This window comes from Felis catus, chromosome A2 (assembly GCF_018350175.1).
Source record: "Felis catus isolate Fca126 chromosome A2, F.catus_Fca126_mat1.0, whole genome shotgun sequence".
NCBI classification, from domain to species: domain Eukaryota; kingdom Metazoa; phylum Chordata; class Mammalia; order Carnivora; family Felidae; genus Felis; species Felis catus.
In genome coordinates this window covers 115,199,964-115,218,344 of record NC_058369.1, presented here as the reverse complement: position 1 = coordinate 115,218,344, position 18,381 = coordinate 115,199,964, and the positions used below count along the sequence as shown (strand labels likewise).

The 18,381-nt window shown below is 35.2% G+C and overlaps 1 protein-coding gene across 4 annotated transcripts in view; it reads left to right on the top strand.

The window, feature by feature from the left end:
- The window catches only part of FAM126A (family with sequence similarity 126 member A), a 134,753-nt gene that overhangs the window by 53,666 nt on the left and 62,706 nt on the right, over positions 1–18,381 (top strand). For all 4 annotated transcript variants that reach the window (XM_003982838.6, XM_045052487.1, XM_006929237.4 and 1 more), the window contains exons 3-7: positions 3,789–3,890; positions 11,177–11,356; positions 12,471–12,551; positions 13,109–13,224; positions 13,654–13,749. In XM_003982838.6, the coding sequence (XP_003982887.2) occupies positions 3,789–3,890; positions 11,177–11,356; positions 12,471–12,551; positions 13,109–13,224; positions 13,654–13,749 (575 nt within the window). The remainder of the gene's footprint in view (positions 1–3,788; positions 3,891–11,176; positions 11,357–12,470; positions 12,552–13,108; positions 13,225–13,653; positions 13,750–18,381) is intronic.

Sequence of the window (18,381 nt, the reverse complement as noted above, 5' to 3'; positions counted from 1 at the left end):
GATTAAGGTTATCAGGCAAAATCAGCAGCATATTAAAGGTAATAAAAGGTAGAAAAGTACTTGAGAACGTATCTCTTAAAAGTATTTTGTCTTTTGAAATGATTTGTAATGTTAATTACATATTTTGGTTAAAATAAGAAAGGAAGTTTGGATGTGCACATATATATATATATATATATATATATATATATATAGAGAGAGAGAGAGAGAGAGAGAGAGAGAGAGAGAGAGGCAAAGAGAGAGGGAGAGAATGAGAGGGAAAAGGAGGGGGGTATTGAGGGAGAGAAGGGGTTGGAGGGGAAAGCCTTTGCTTGGTTGTTGAATTTAATAACCATGGTACTATTAAAGCTAAGATCATCAGATTGATAAAATAATACAAAGCGCATTGGGCTGAGAAGTCAGAAACCGTTTGATCTAATCATTATTATTCTGCTATGTGGTTTTATGATGTTGGAAAAATCACATAACTTTTTTGGGTTTCAATATCCTTATCAGAAAAAGTGAGTGGGTGGTCTGTGAAGATGATTTTAGTTTTACATTGTTCCATGGTCACAGTTTGAACTCCCAACCTAACTTCATTCACTATGCTCTCAAATGCACAAAGACAACACAATTTGTTGTGTGAAAAAAAAATTTTTTTTTGCCTTTGGAAAAACTTTTCAGTATATACTCTAGCTATAGGCCCTCATTAGTATTCTCTTTATATACCAACAAAGTGATTCGATTTGAGACTTCATTATTTTAATATTTTCTGAATCATTCAGTTTTTATCTTTTCAAAGATTGATTTGTAAAGTATTAACTTTCAGATTGTATTGTGTTTTCCTTAATGCTATGTGTAGATTTATCTAGCAGAATTCTAGACTGCTAATTTTTCAATTTTCTGGTAGTCACTGAATCTCAAAATCTAGTCTTATGTGTAATGTTGTTGAACAGAGTTGTTTTATTTATTGGCTCTCCATCCATCTATCTTCATTAATTCTCTTCTACCCAACCCATATCACCTCCTTACGTTTTTAAAAAGCCATCTGCCAAATGATACTTTAGTATGAAGCATCTGTCTTCTTCAACTTTTGCCAAGACTAATTTCCCATTACTTTTTTTTTTTTTTTGTCTTCTGACAAAAATTCTGCCTTCTGAAAAGTGAGAAAACTTAAATGGTATTTAAGAAGGCCGGTACCTTTGAACTAGTACAGTGCAAGAAAATTCAAAGGTTTGCTATAGTAGTACTTAAGTCCACTAGGCATGGTTAGATCTTAAGTTTTTCAAAACACTGTTTATAAACACAGAAATTATATTTTCTCCCCTTCTATAGACAAAAGTAGCTTTTCCCACATTCACAAAATGAAATAACGACAGACTTGTGCACTAAGTTTTAGAAGACACTTCCTCTCATTTAGCAGCACAGTGTCCTGGGTCCAGGATATTTTCTGGAGTTTGTCTCTTCAGAGAAGAGCTATCCTTTTGTCTTTGGCTGTTTCACAGATAATGTTTTATTTCATGAAGGTTAATTGGTACATAAATTGAAAATTATAATGAACATTTTTAATGAATGTTCCAGTTTTAGCCTAAATAGTATATGTAACATTGTAATAATCTTTCTATTTACTAATCATTTTTAAAATTTATATTTCAATTCACTCCATTTTAGATTTTATAGTTAGACATACACATCTATATAATAGTGTATTTTATATATATAGTTCAGGTTCATTTCCATTCAGGGGGTTAGAAATCTGTTATTTATAGGGATGCCTGGGTGGCTCATTCGTTTAAGCATCTGACTTCTGCTCAGGTCAGGATCTCATGGTTAATGGGTTCAGCCCCACACTTGGCTCTGCGCTGACAGTTCAGAGCCTGGAGCCTACTTTGGATTCTGTGTCTCCCTCTTTCTCTGCCCTCCCCCGCTCACACTCTGTCTCTCTCAAAAATGAATAAACATATTAAAAAAACTTAAAAAAAAAAGGAAATCTGTTGTTTATTTGACCGTTACTCCCTTTTATATAAATTCCCCTAGTGTAAGGTTACTCTTGATCAAATAACGGAAATGGAATGTTGCCTGGAGATCTTTTGTTACTTGCTTTTGAAATATTGAAGAATGCCCTAATCTCCTCTTTATGTAAGCAATTGCAGTGAAACTTTCTTTTTTTACTCTGGAGAATGGTGGAAGGTTTCCAGACAGTTCATATTTACTTACTGTTCTGGTAAACAAAACTATCTTATTGAATTAAAAAAAGAATCTATTCATTTATATATCTTCAGATGTAATGTGACCTATTTTTAAAGAATCTACTGAAGTGTAAATAGTGGCAGTGTTTATTCTCATTTTGTTCATCTATACTAAATCCCTTCAGCGGAGGTTTGAGTATGAGGCCTTGTGCTGAGTGCTGTGGATGGAGAGATAATAAGATAGTTTTTGCCCTTAAGGAACTCATGGTAAAGTAAAAATGAATCATATATCCTTAGTACAAACATTTATGCTGTTTAATTTTCAGTGTCTGTTTATGCACATGTACATGTATATGCACTAATCATAACTTTTAAATTATTAAATACTAGGAGATGGGACAAATAAGAAATAGTATATACCGTGGAATGACTATTAGCAATATCCTGAGACACTGTATCTACTGCAAGATTAACATTTGTTGACTGATTAATTGAGGTAATTTGCATGAGGAAAAATAATGACTTGGAGACAGATATTAAGGAAGAGGTATACTCTAGAAGGGTAGGTTTTTGTCATTTGTTATAATGAAGTGTTTTTTGTTTTGTTTTGTTTTTTTCAGACTTCCCTAGTACTTTTACCCCAAACCGTCTGATTCTGGAGTTTGATCTCTTCCCATTCCTCTCTGGTCATGGTGTCTTTTCTGAATGGGTGGTACTGGCAAGCTGTAATTAGTTGTCCATATTTTATTTTATTTTTATTTTATTTTTTTAATGTTTTTATTTGTTTTTGAGACAGAGAGACAGAGCGTGAGCAGGGGAGGGGCAGAGAGAGAGGGAGACACAGAATCCCAAGCAGGCTCCGGGATCTGAGCTGTCAGCACAGAGCCCAACACGGGGCTCGAACCCACGGACTGCGAGATCATGACCTGAGCCGAAGTCGGACGCTTAACTGACTGAGCCACCCAGGCGCCCCTAGTTATCCATATTTTAAATGGCATTAGGAAAATTAGTTTGCTGGTAGTATGGCTATCTTTTTCACCAGTTCTGAGAAGTCTAAAATTTGCCCCCAACTCTGTTAATTGAACAGCCTTATCTAAGTTAACAGTCACCATATATAACTCAGGAGTTACTTTGGTAGATAATCTTTGGCTTTAAGGTTTGAAACATAAGATCCATATACAACGTGTTTATTAAGAGGTAGGATCAATACCACTAATGAGATTTTGAATTTGTATGATACTACAAAAAATATATCTCTAGCTTTACATATGTTTTGTATTCTCATTTCTAACCCCAAACTGTTCAAAGATGAAGTGTTAATGTTAATTTTTATCCTTGTTGATGACAAGAAAATTAAATATGTTTTTTGTTGAGATGTATTTCACATAACATAAAATTCATTGTTTTAGGCTGAAAATATAGTGGTTTTTAGTATAGTCACAATGTTATGCAACTAACACCAGCATCTAATTCCACCACCGCAAAAGGAAATTCCATACCTGTCAGTCACTCCAAATCTCCCCCACCCCCCAACCTCTGGTAACAAGTAATGTACTTTCTATTTATGGATTTGCCTATTATGGATATTTCATAAAAATAATTTTTTTTTAATTTGTTTAGACACTACCAGAAACATCTTTATCAAATTATGCCACAAATTTGAAAGACAAGAGTTCTTTAGTTTCATCTCTGTATAAAGTTATCCAGGAGCCACAAAGTGAGGTAAGTACTCTTATAGTTTATTGTGCTTGTAGTATTCAATTGATTGATTTTTAATTTTTTATTGTGAAATATCACATATATATAAAAGAATTAGAAAAAGTATATGTTTAAAGAACTTTAATATATATTATAGATTGTTTATCTGATTACATTTGGGAAGTGGTGTAGAGGGGATGAGAGTAGAATACGGTATTTTCAAAAAAATGGTTGAATAATAAAAAAAAAGAACTATAATAAAATCAACTTCACTGTACCATCCCCTAGGCCAAGAGGTAGATTATTACTATATTCTAAAAGCCATCTCTGAACATGTTCCTCCTCTTCTATCTATCTATCTATCTATCTATCTATCTATCTATCTATCTATTTATCTTGCTAGAGGTAGCCTAGAAAGTCAGCGTCATTATATGTCTTTGTTCATTCAGCAAATATTTGTATGTTCACCATAAACCAGCTTTAATGTTAGGCAATAGAAAATCAAAGAGTAGTAACACACGGTCTTTATCTTGAAAGAGGAAAAGGAGAGAAAATAAGTAAATACATGCTTTCAAGGGAATGCTTAGATACATATGCATAAGTTTTCCAGATATGTAATGTGAAAGGACATTCTAAGCTGTTGGAATAGTATATGGAGGGCTGAGAAAATGCAAAACACTCAAGGAATGGCAAACAGTTTTGTCTGGCTGATGTTTCTCTGTGCTTCCTTCTTTTCTCTTGCCCCCACCCCCTGCCCCCATTTCCTTCTCTTTTTTTAGAAAGAAAATTTAGTTTGAAGGTGGCAAAATGATTTATACTTCAGATTCTGGTGCTTGTAAATCCCACTATTCATAATAGAATAGAAAAGGATTGGAAGTAGTGTGGACAATAAAAGGCATGGCATTTGGAAAATAGCAAATAGGCTAATGCAATAGTAAACAAGAGAACAAGACTGGTACTGAACTGAAGCTGGAAAGATTGGTTTAGGTCGTAACCATGGTGAGCCTTGAACTCCATCATAAGCAATTTAGACTTTTGTACTGAAGGTATGACTTGATCAGATTATTGTTTCAGGAAGGTGGCTATGTGGAGGATAGATAGGAGAATGGAAAAATTGAAAGCAAGACTAGGGTACTAGGATAATAGCCTAGGAGGAAGCTATTGAGAATGGAAAGAGGTGGAATAGAGGAGAGGGATACGAGGAATGTAATTCTTTTTGTACACAAGTTTGGTAGATGACATGGCAGCTCTGACACCACTAGTCTTATTACTTGATGGTAAAATAACTTATACCCTGGAGTCCAGTCCTGTGTGGATCTATGTGCCTTTTGGATTAACCTTCCAAAACTAGAGCCTGTTGTTATTTGAGTAGTTAACCTCTTCAGGAAGGAGGTCTGGAAAACCCAGCTTCTACTGATTATGCTATAAAGTGCATCACGACTGTTATGTGCAAAAGACAAGACTAGGGGTGAAATTGACAAACCCCAAACTTGTCCTGGAAAAACTGAATAGAATAATCACATTTTGCTTGTTCTTTCCTTTTCGCCAAAGCTCTTTAATTTGTATAACATGTATAGGTAGCTTGTTTTCTTGAAGGGTTTTAGTTTTCAAAGTATTTCGGTGGATGCTATTTTAAGGTTTTCCATGTGTAAGAATTATTTCACCAAACAGAGTAAGTATAGGTATAGCTTTATTATTTTTTTAATAAATGAAACCTTGTTTCTAATTTACTGCTTTATATTTTGAAATTATCCTGTGATGAAGGTTGATTTAACCAGGCTATGTTGGATATAGTTTGTAAGGTAAATTTCTGATAGACTAGTTTGGTTCATAGCATTTCTTTTATTCAAAGTAAATACAACTCTTATAGTTCAGAGCAGTATTTCTCAAAGTATTTGTGGTGAAGGACCAGTTTTTAAAAAAATTTCAGTCTGTTGCAGACTAATAAGTGTACCTAGTACACATGATTAACATGAAACTCACATCATATGTGAGGTACCACATAAATTTGATAACCCCTAACTGATTATACTATATCCTGTTAAGTAAGTTTGCTGATCACCAACTTGGATGGTGAAGCAATATCAAGTTGCTATAAAAGTCTCTTAATGTTTCCTCTCACTTTCTGTATTTACGTTGTTTCCTCTCAATTACTGGTAACATTTGTGGCTGGTCTTCAGTCCATGGGCCATGCTTTTAGAATCACTAATTTAGGAGATTTTGCATTTAAGTTTGTTTTATGTTTTTAGCCAGATTTATGTGGTGAAGATAGTGTGTATTCTGTATTCTTAAAACCCAACTCAATCTTAAAAAAATATATTTAGAAGGACTTCTAAAATATAACAGTGTAATCTATTCGAACATCATAACCTTCCTTTTTCTCTTTAGAATATTTTGTATCCTAATTTGGAAATATTCCCAAAATGTTGATATCATTGTCTTTTGGCATTTTTGAAATTTGGAACATTGGTTTGGGTGTTATTTGAAGTTTAGCAAATTTGGTATTTGGATTTTAGTAATAGTACTTTTTCATTATTTAGTTTAATTCATTAAGTATTTTTTGAACCCATAAATGTTCCAGAAATCACTTAGAAATGTAGCAGTGAACAAAATGGACTAAATTCTTTTTTTTAAGTTTATTTATTTAAAAAAAAATTTTTTTTTTCAACGTTTATTTATTTTTGGGACAGAGAGAGACAGAGCATGAACGGGGGAGGGGCAGAGAGAGAGGGAGACACAGAATCGGAAACAGGCTCCAGGCTCTGAGCCATCAGCCCAGAGCCTGACGCGGGGCTCCAACTCCCGGACCGCGAGATCGTGACCTGGCTGAAGTCGGACGCTTAACCGACTGCGCCACCCAGGCGCCCCTAAGTTTATTTATTTTGAGAGAAAGAGAGAGAGAGAGAGAGAGAGAGAGAGAGAGAGAGAGAGAAAACACATACAACAAGTGGGGGAGGGGCAGAGAGAGAGGGAGAGAGAGAATCCCAAACAGACCTTGCACTGTCAGCTCAGAGTCCAACGCAGGGCAGGGCCCATTCCCTTGCAATGTGAGATCATGACCTAAGCTGAGATCAAGAGTCCTACGCTTAACCAACTAACCCACCCAGGTGCCCCAAAATAGACTAAGTTCTTGACCTTCTGCATCAGAACTTTTAGGTGAGATAGACGTTATGCAAATACCTAAATGTATAATACAGTGTCAATTAGTGATAAAATTATGAAGATAAAGTGGAGTAGGTAAAGTATGTGTTTAGACTCAGGAGCTCTTGGTTGAATCAGGTCTGAATGAATTAGGGGGAGAGCATAAAAACTAGGGGCAAGAATTTTCCAGGAGAGGGAATAGTAAATGCAAAGACCCTGAGATAGGAATATGTGTTATATTCAAGAAATTGTAGAAGCAGTTTATGGGTACAATGCAGTTTGCTTGACTGGTGTATGTATCTATCTAATCTATCTATTTCTTTAAAGTGGGCTTGAACTCAGCAACACTGAGATCAAGACCTGAGCTGAGATCAAGAGTCAGACACTTAACCGACTGAGCCACCCAGGAGCCCCTTGACTGATCCTTTTAATTGCTGTCACTTTAAGAAAGGCATAGGGGCGCCTGGATGGCTCAGTCGGTTAAGCTTCCGACTTCAGGGTCAGGATCTCACAGTCCGTGAGTTTGAGCCCCGCATCGGGCTCTGGGCTGAGAGCTCAGAGCCTGGAGCCTGCTTCAGATTCTGTGTCTCCCTCTCTCTCTGCCTCTCCCCTGTTCATGCTCTGTCTCTCTCTGTCTCAAAAATAAATAAATGTTTAAAAAAAAAAAAAAGGAAAGGCATATGATTAGAGGCTAACAGAGCTCAAGTCTGTTATGAAGCCAGCTATTTTTTGAGTCACATAAAGTCTGGTGTTCTAGGCATAGGGAGCCCAGAGTATGGAGAGATCAGTTCAGTGGCTATTGGCACCTGAATAGTGGTGTCCTTCCAATTTCTAGATTTTTTCCTACCTATGTGCCTCATTAATAGTTCAGTGTAAAAAATGTGCAAGATTTTCTTATAAATATACCCAAACTTAACTCTTTCCTAACTTCTATCCCTGCTTTAGTCATTCAAAGGCATTTTTTTTTTTTAGTATTTAAAATAAATGTTTATTTATTTTGAGAGAGAGGGAGGGGGAGCACAGGCATGAGCGGAGGAGGGGCAGAGAGAGAGAGGGAGAGAGAGGGAGAGAGAGAGAGGGGGAGAGAGGGAGAGAGAGAGAGAGAGAGAGAGAGAGAGAGAGAGAGTCCCAAGCAGACTGTGCTGTCAGCTCAGAACCCAGTGTGGGGCTCAGTCCCACGAACTGTGAGATCATGACCTGAGCTGAAATCAAGAGTCAGATGCTTGGGGCGCCTGGGTGGCGCAGTCGGTTAAGCGTCCGACTTCAGCCAGGTCACGATCTCGCAGTCTGTGAGTTCGAGCCCCGCGTTGGGCTCTGGGCTGATGGCTCAGAGCCTGGAGCCTGTTTCCTATTCTGTGTCTCCCTCTCTCTCTGCCCCTCGCCCATTCATGCTCTGTCTCTCTCTGTCCCAAAAATAAATAAACGTTGAAAAAAAAAATTAAAAAAAAAAAAAAAAGAGTCAGATGCTTAACCTACTGAGCCACCCAGAGGCATTTTTATGTCACATTTCTATTACCATTAGAAATGTCTCTTAGGAGGGACTCCTGGGTGGTTCAGTCAGTTATAAGCATATGACTCTTGATCTCTCAGCTCAGGTCTTGATCTCAGGGTCATGAGTTCAAGCCCTGTGTTATGGCTCCACACTGGGTGTGGAACCTACAAAAAAGAAAGAAAGAAAGAAAGAAAGAAAGAAAGAAAATCTCTCTTAGGATACAGACTTCTTATCTAAAAATAGATTTTTGTAAAAATTTTATTTGTAACTTGTTTTAGAATTCAGAATATATTTTAGAATGGTAACAAGGTTATGATTAGATTCTCATTAGATCCATAAAAAGCCCATTTAACACCTGAAAATATACTTGAGGTACAGTTCTTTCTTAATAGTACTGTAAAATCCACCCACCAAATAGAACAATATATCCATGAGAAAATACATACAAAAATTCAAACCAAACACTAGTAACATAGCATGTTCTAATGCTCCATTACTTGTCTCAAATATATTCAAGTTAGATAAGCCAAATACTACCTATATTTCACACATTATGTATCTTTCTATTCTTTTCTGATATTTTTCAGGTATGTTTGTAAAGGAGTCAAAAAGTGTTGGCTGCAGTTCTGAGCTTTGTGAGCTGCGTAATTTTGGTCATATTAGATGGCCTCTTTGTCTCAATTTCCATGTAGAAAGTATGGATAATGATATTCTACCTTACAATGTTGTGGGAATTGAATAGGTTCAAGTGCTTTGAAAGTGCTTTGCAAGTTATAAAACATTGCACAGATAATTGGTATTTCTCTCTCTCTTGGTTTGATGTACATAATTTCATTTAATCTCATTGCAGTATCATAATTTCTCCACCCCATTGAATCTGTCTTCATTTGGTTATGCTTTCATAAAGCAAAAGCCCTTTTAATTTTGGATTTTAAATTGGTTATAAGGTCTTTGGAGGGTGTTCTGATTAAAATTTATGTGTTCATGCAGATTATTGAATAAATTTTTAACATAAGATTTTGTAATTTTGCAGATACTTGTTAGATTATATCAATTGATTTAACCAAAACACTCCTAGGTATTTAGAGATGATGGATGTTCTACAATAATACAAGATTATTGACACTGGCCCACAAAGAAATTTTAAAAACTCCCACCTGAAAGCTAAACATCTCCCTACCAGTTTTCTTTTTGCCTGCTACCCCAACCCAATTATTCCAAATTTCTACTTTGAAAACTTCTCTAGCTATGTATGAGTAGGGTTACTTTGCCTCTAACCTTCCAGTTTCCTGTTGGCCTTGTCATACCACAGTGGACACCTGTTGCCCTCTAACAACCATCTTGAGAGTGAAAAAAAATCCTCCTTAACTGTCAGAAGTTAGATCATTTTTCGGTAGGAAAGACTAGTTTGACTTAATGTTCATTAAAGTGTAAATTTTGCTATACCTTGTTATAAATAATACTGACTTTAATTATACCCAGTATACATTACATATTTAGCATATTTGAAATCATAACATCTACTGTAAATTAGTTTCTGTTTATTATAATTACTGGAAGTAGAAAATCAGTTTAGTAAATTGACTTAAATCTATTGCCTAAGTTAGCAAAATGAATGAACTGTAGTCCATTGAAAATATAATAGCTTGATGCTTTGAAAAATCAGTATCCTGTGACATATTTATGACTTGTGTGTGATCATTGTATATGCTTTCAGGTACTACTTACATATGAGTCACTTATGTTAACTTTCTGATTAAAAAAATGTCTATGATATAGATACAGTCAGCTCTATTGACTGGGTAATGCTGGCATGTGGTGGGAGAGAAATAGGTTATAAATAACTTTAAATCATGTTTCAAACAAAATGGCAGCAATGTTTAGATTATCCAGGGGCAATTAACCATGGTTACAATAGGGATCTAGATTTAGGGGTGCAGTAATTATTCAGCTACTCCACACACATAGCTGTCGTATGCTGCCTAATTATGAGCTCAGGAGGGTAATGTGATGATAACTACCTAGGATTCCCATTTCAATTTCTCCATCCCAGTAGCCAATCATGTATATATTGGCATGTTTTATCAGGAAGTAGGATATTAAGGATATTAAGGAAGAAACTTCTTATAGCCTAGCTATTTAAAAAAAATTTTTTTTTACATTTATTTATTTTTGAGAAACAGAGTGAGACAGAGCGTGAGCATGGGAGGGGCAAAGAGAGAGAGAGGGAGACACAGAATCTGAAGCAGCTCCAGGCTCTGAGCAAGCGGTCAGCACAGAACCTGATGCGGGGCTCGAACCCACAAACTGTGAGATCATGACCTGAGCCAAAGTCGGACGCTCAACCGACTGAGCCACCCAGGAGCCCTAGCCTAGCTATTTTAATAAGTTAAAAATATATGGTTTAGATACCAATACTACTTTAGAGTTATAGGATATTTAAAAGTTTATTAAGTGCTTTCAAAAACGTTTATTTTGAACTGTTTGACCTTTCACTAGAAGTAAACTTTCAAAGGTTTGCTAAATAGCTTAACAGTGAATAGTTTTGCTTCCAAAAAAATGAAAACATTTATATATTTCAGTAATTACCAACAAGGAAAAACCATTTATATTTCATATGTCAGTGTCTATTCAAATGCAGTGGAACCCTTGAATTAACACTTCGTCTTTTTTCCAGTTGCTAGAACCCGTCTGTCACCAGCTCTTTGAATTCTATCGCAGTGGAGAAGAGCAGTTGCTTCGATTTACACTGCAATTTCTTCCAGAATTGATTTGGTGCTACCTTGCAGTCTCAGCCAGCAGAAATGTGCATAGCAGTGGATGTATCGAAGCTCTTCTTCTAGGGGTTTACAATTTGGTTTGTATTTAATGTAGTTAACAAGTGTTTGCCAAAAGCAGATCTATAACTTTTATAGCAAGCGTGAAGACATAATAGCAACTACTTTTCATTTTAGTGAAGCTAGTATTTGTTTTTCATACATCAAATGACTCCTATCTCATTCTCCTAAAAATAACTTTATTGAGGTTGAAGGCTATACAGGCATACATATAACTATGTAAATATATTTTTTGGAGTTGATTGAAGACTGAAAATCAGACCATTTCAGTTCTTTTATAGAGGTATCTCAAAATATCAGTGTTGAATTTTTTTTAAATTTTTTTTAACGTTTATTTATTTTTGAGACAGAGAGAGAGACAGAGCATGAACGGGGGAGGGGCAGAGAGAGAGGGAGACACAGAATCGGAAGCAGGCTCCAGGCTCTGGGCCATCAGCCCAGAGCCCGACGTGGGGCTCGAACTCACGGACCGCGAGATCGTGACCTGAGCTGAAGGCGGACGCTTAACCGACTGAGCCACCCAGGCGCCCCGAATTTTTTTTAAACTTAAAATCTATTGTCTATAAATTGTCTGTTAGTGACCTTCACAAAAAGCTTGGGAAAAAAGATCTAGTCTAATACGTGCCACTAACAATTTCATAAAATCTGGACAATCGCCAGAGTTCAAACCATTGATTTAACATATAGTTTGCATTACTCTTTGTTTATTAATCAATATGATATTCTACATATTTAAGATTTGTACTTTCTTAAAAAGAAATTTAAGGGCCTTTTCTTGACGTATTTCATAACTATGTTAATGGATTTAGAAAATGTGACTTTTTACATGAGAAAAATCAGTGATTATTAAGACACTACATATCTCTATTTCAGCCTTCCTTAAAACTGTGTTCCTTATATCTTTCTTGTACCTTGTATCTTTCTTTACTTATATCTTACTTGTATCTTAAAAAGGAAGGTTAACTCCTGTTGTTTATAAATAATTGATCATTGGTTGTCTTAGTTTATGATTTTAGTCAACTTTAAAATTCCTTTCCTCTCAGATCTTTTTTTTTTCAGACTAACAGTTTAAAGTTAGCTCTTAAACTTATGTGTAAAAAAATAAATATTTTAAGTTTTTTTTCACTTTTATAGGAAATAGTTGACAAACAGGGACATAGCAAAGTATTGAGTTTTACGATTCCGTCTTTATCCAAACCATCTGTATATCATGAAGTAAGTAATATTTTATCAAAGTAAATTTTTTAGTTCTAAGATTTGAAGGTGTTCTAAATTAGGGTCTGGTTATTGAGGCAAAAAAAAAAAAAAAAAGATTGATTTATTAGTACCTTAAAAAGTGTAAAACACCACACAAAGTATTTACTATACCCAAAGTGAAATGAGAACTCAGTATCATAAAGCTTTAAAATCTGATTACAAGAAAGCTATCAAAAATAATCATTTTGAAGTATTTTCTCTTCTGATCAATAAAACTAGTCTAATATTTTTGTGTGTGGCAGTTGAGTATTTCTGGGGTAGAATTTTTTAATTAAGTTTTTATTTTAATTCACCAGTGGTGAGGTAGACTTTTTGAAAGTAAATTATTTTATTTCTATTTGTGGTTTGTATTTTAATTATTTGTGAAATATTTGAGCAGAAGATTTAGTATGCAGTTGGAATATTTTTAAGACATATGATGTTCGTGGCCATCATTCTTAGTGGCGCATATATTCTTAATATCACGTTTTCAACAGAATGGCTTTTTTTTCTTTATTCAAATGTCTCTCCTTTAGCCTTCCAGCATTGGGTCCATGGCTCTGACTGAGAGTGCGCTCTCCCAGCATGGTTTGTCGAAAGTTGTGTACAGTGGACCTCACCCCCAAAGGGAGATGCTGACAGCACAGAATAGGTATACTGTGGAGACATAACCCGCTATTCTAATCCACCACACTGGTTTTTAAAAAATTATTTCAGTAGATTTATAGGTAATCTTTAATGAGTTGTATGTAACAGGTTTTGTTGTTGTTGTTGTTGTTGTTGTTGTTGTTGTTGTTGTTTTAAATATTGGGTCATTTTATACAAGGGAAAAACATGCTTTCCTAATTTGTTATTTTGTACTTGGATTCGGATGTCATCTGGAACACTGAAATTTTGAGATCATTTTCAGATGACTGTTACTTGGGAAGTCTTTTCTCTTTTTAGTTTTGTATTGTTACTGGTATAATTATATTGTATAAGTCTGTTCTGTAATATAGTATTTTTCCCCAATGCCTGCTAAATTATGATTGACTTCTTGGAATTCTAAAGATTTATAAATATTCTTTTGGTTTATCTTTAGGTTTGAAGTATTGACATTCCTTTTGTTGTGTTACAATGCTGCCTTAACCTATATGCCCAGTGTTTCTCTTCAATCGTTGTGTCAGATTTGTTCAAGGTAAATAAAAATTCAAATGTTTTTAATATTCAAATATATGAATCTAGGATTGCTAGTTTGTTACATATCTAACTTATTTTTGTTTTGTTTAATCATTTGTTTAAAACATTCGAGAAGTTAATATGAAGCTTAGCCTAGTCAACACATAGAAAGCTCCCTATAAATGAAGTTCCAAAAAACATAACGAAGAGGGTAAAGCTGAATAACATTTCAATGGAATATTTAATCATGGTATTATTCTATATAATTAAAAGGATGCAACTGTTATGACCTTTTGATTTTTGACATGTGGCTGGTTTCTGTTTTGTTTGTTACTTTGTTTTTATTAATTTTATTGTGCTCTGATTTGGTATCAAGAAATAAGTAAGAGATACCAGTTTTTAAACTCTCCTTGTTAAAAAAAAAAATAGTTGAGCCAAGAGGTTGCTTAAGTAAATTATGACAGTCCTTAGGTAGACTATACAAACATTTAAAAATTCCTATTTAAAGGTATTTAATGACAGTATATAGGGTATCATTCCAGCATTGACTGAATATGACCAGAATATTAATAATACTTATATCTAATTGGTAGAATTATGGTTTGTTTTCATCTTTTCTGTGTGATTTTTTTTGTCATTCTTTAAATTTTCTATGATGAACATATTACCTTTTTTAAAAAGAAAACAAAAGAGAAAACAGAGAAAATGCCTTTGGAAATTCAAGTAATAAGGGAAAATATGGACTTAAGAAACTTGTAGAATAATTTAGATTTGGGGAACTTATTTAGAAGATATAACTTTGGGGGGCACCTGGGTGGCTCAGTCAGTTAAGTGTCCGACTTTGGCTCAGGTCATGATCTCACAGTTTGTGAGTTTGAGCCCCGCATCAGGCTCTGTGCTGACAGCCCGGAGCCTGGAGCCTGTTTCAGATTCTGTGTCTCCTTCTCTCTCTGTCCCTCCCCTACTTGTGCTCTGTTTCTCTCTGTCTATCAAAAATAAATAAATGTATAAAAAAAATTTTTTTAAATAAAAAAAGAAGACATAACTTTGGAAAGTTAGTAAGAGGGAGGGTATATAGAGCAATACTTAGAAATCAAAACAAAACAAAACAAAAAAACCCCAAAAAGCATAAATTGATACTGAATAGGATAGGAAATAGGGATAGGACCAGAGTAGGATAGGACCAGAGGGAGAAAGGAAGTAACAAGGCATGGAACTTATTAGAGAAGATAGAGAAGTGGAGAATCTTTCAGATAATTCCTGAATTGGATTTTGGTTATGTTTCCCAGACCTTAGAAGATGGCACCAATGTGCCGTCCCTCCCATTTACTGAAGCTTTCTAATGTTTCTTATTTTAATTTTTTTTTTCAACGTTTATTTATTTTTTGGGACAGAGAGAGAGCATGAATGGGGGAGGGGCAGAGAGAGAGCGAGACACAGAATCGGAAACAGGCTCCAGGCTCTGAGCCATCAGCCCAGAGACCGACGCGGGGCTCAAACTCACGGACCGCGAGATCGTGACCTGGCTGAAGTCGGACGCTTAACCGACTGCGCCACCCAGGCGCCCCTAATGTTTCTTATTTTAAATCCTTTAAAGAGAGAGGTATATAGAGTTTTGAATTTCACAGATCTGTAAAATTTCAAAAAGTTAGAGTGGGTGGAATATCTGTATAGCATTGCCAACTTTTTATTTTGCCAAGTCAGTATCTTAACGAATTTCTACCATTCTAGTAATGTTTTGTTAACATTATTTAACAAAAGGGAGACGATTTGAACATCAAAAGAAGTGGGGAGAGTGGAAGTGAGGGACAACAATTTATAAATTAAACATAGGATGTTTAGCTTTTCTTGTTTCTCATTTCACTATGATCCAGTGAAAACTTTGTAATGGACTAAAATGAATGTGAGGACCAGCCCTTCAGAAACATTTATTTAAGGGGTAACTTGATGTAGCAACTTTTACCTGTAGAACTTAAAACACACTATAAAGCCCAAGTATACTCTAAAGCAGTGTCTTAGATGGTAGGACCCAGGAATAATGTTCTAATACATTTGAAGCTCTAATATTCTAATACAGACAGATAATACAGCCTCCTAAATAAGAATGACTATTGATGTTTTCTTGAAACCACTGATGGAAATGTCAGGAAAGAACATATATCACTGGTTTCTGTCCTGTGTGACTCCTATGGACTGCCCTATAATATAATTACTTTCACATTTTTGGTAGAAAATTGCTAAGATACCAATTTTAACTAACCAGGGAACTGCGTAATCCTTCAAAAGCACAAGTAATAATCTGGTTTTAAAAACAAGGAGAAATACAGATTAAAAACTAGCTGTAGGATTTTGGCCAAGATTTTAGTAGAGACACATTAGATTAATTCTATGCCACCAAAGAAAAATTGAAAAAAGGAGATCTTTGTATGAATGTTCACCAGCTGGAAGAGAATGAGGGAGGAAAGAGGTCTAAATAATCCAAAAGACTTAAGCTATTTAAGTAATGCTAACTCTTAAGCCACAGAAGATATATAAGAGGAACTCTATCAAATTTGTCATACATGTCTTTTTTAGTTTGCTTTTGTTTTTTTAGATTCCCTATTCCTGTGTTCTCAATGGTTTAAAATCCAGTTATTAATTTCTCTTAACTCCTGACTTCCTGAATCGTTTATCAAGTATTCTGATTAAGATATTTTGTACATTTTTAAGACTAATAGAAAAGAATTAGAAAACACTTGTATCCGATCAAGCAAAGCCTAGTCCATGTCTATGGAAAGAAAATTGATTACAGCACTGTGATGGCAAGTAAGTTATAAATGGTTACGATAGTGAAAGAACAGGAGCTTCCTGATGATATTGGTCCTAGTATCACACTACAGCTAATCCAGCCCTTTTGGCCACGTGGCAGTTGTTTTAGATTGCTACTCAGTTTGTTTGTTGATGGTAACTATGCCAAAATGATTGCGTTATCTAGGAGGAAGGATACAACCAGAAAAATTTCATGGAACATTTGAGCTAGATTCAGTGACAAATGTATCCCATTCTTTCCTTAACCTTCTGATTGTTATGAATTATGGAAGTAAGTAAAACAATCTTGGTTGCTTTCCACCCTCCACCCATACATACATATCCCTTCTAGGGGCACCACTGGTTGAGTGTCCAACTCTTGATTTTCGCTCAGGTAATGATCCTAGGGTCGTGGGATCAAGCCCTTGCTGGATTCCAAGCTCAGTGTGGCACCTGCTTGAGTTTCTCTCTCTCTCTCTGTCTCCTTTAGCCCCTCTCTCTCACTCGTGCTTTCTCTCTAAAAAAAAAAAAATAGTAATAATAATTAAAAAAAAAAAAGAAAATTTGCAAATCCATTCTACTCAGCAAAAATGTTTGGTTGCTATAAGCTTTGCTTTCCTGATTCAGACTTAAGGCCAACTTGATAGCCTGTATTTTCCTCCTGTGCAGTGTGTATGGACTACTTGAAGAAGAGACCTGAAAAGAGGCAAGAACTAGACTGAATGAGTTTTAGTCAAATTTTTATTTTCACTAATACTAAACATTATATATGGCCCTCCTAAAAGGACTATAACCACCAATACTGCAAATGAGTTTTGTTAGTATATACCCAAATCCTCTAAATTGTGGGAAATAAGTTTCTTTTTTTACTGTTGACATCTCTTATAATATAAGGCTGTTTAACAGATGGCTTATCTTGCTTTTGGTGTGGAATATAAATATTAAAGATGAAACTGTACTAAACTAGTAAGTTAAATTATTTCTCATTGTCTAAGGGACTCTCAATTTTGTTCACATGGTGAATCACCTGGCTGACTGACTTGGATATGTACTGCTATGGATTCTTGATCAGTGTATTTGTTCTTGTGTGTCTGTAGTAAAACCCTGCCCCTCTCCGCACTTCTACGTCAGCTTTCCTGACCACCTAAACAGATTTCTTCTTGTTTTTTGTGAGGGATACCCTTAGTGCAATTAAGCCATTCTGTGGATTAATTCTCCTGACAAAATTATATGTGTATATCCTATATTACATACAACATAAACCACTTAATATATGTTTTTACATATATCACTTAACATGTGTATGCCACTTTGTCATCATCCAATAAATGACAGCTATTATATATTGTACACTAATGCTGAACACACATGCTTACTGTGGATGCATAGCATCTTTTTCTTTCTTGCCTGTTTGCTATTACTGACATTTAGAGAGCACGTCTTATACTAAATCATGCCTTGTTGAAAGAACCTACAGTTGACTTTTCATTGCTTCTTATTTGTGAACCTTTTTTTTAACTTATCTAAATCTTCTCCATCCTTCACATCCCAATTAAAATACATCTCCTCCAACTTGAGAACAATTTTCGTATGTGCTGTTCTCTTGAGGAAAGTGATAGAAGATTTAGACTTTATTAAGCTCCTAATTTCAAAAAGCAGAAGCATGGGAACAGAAAAGTGCTCATTACTGGATAGGCAGTTCTCATTTCCCTTTTTCTGTTTGCCTGGCCTTTTCATCTCCCCTCTCCTCACTTGAAAAGCAGAGCAGAAAAGGAAGAGGATTTGAAATTAGTTTGTTTTATTTTATAGTCTATACTTGTACCCAGATGGATAGGAAGTAGAACTGGACCAAATTTAGTAGAAC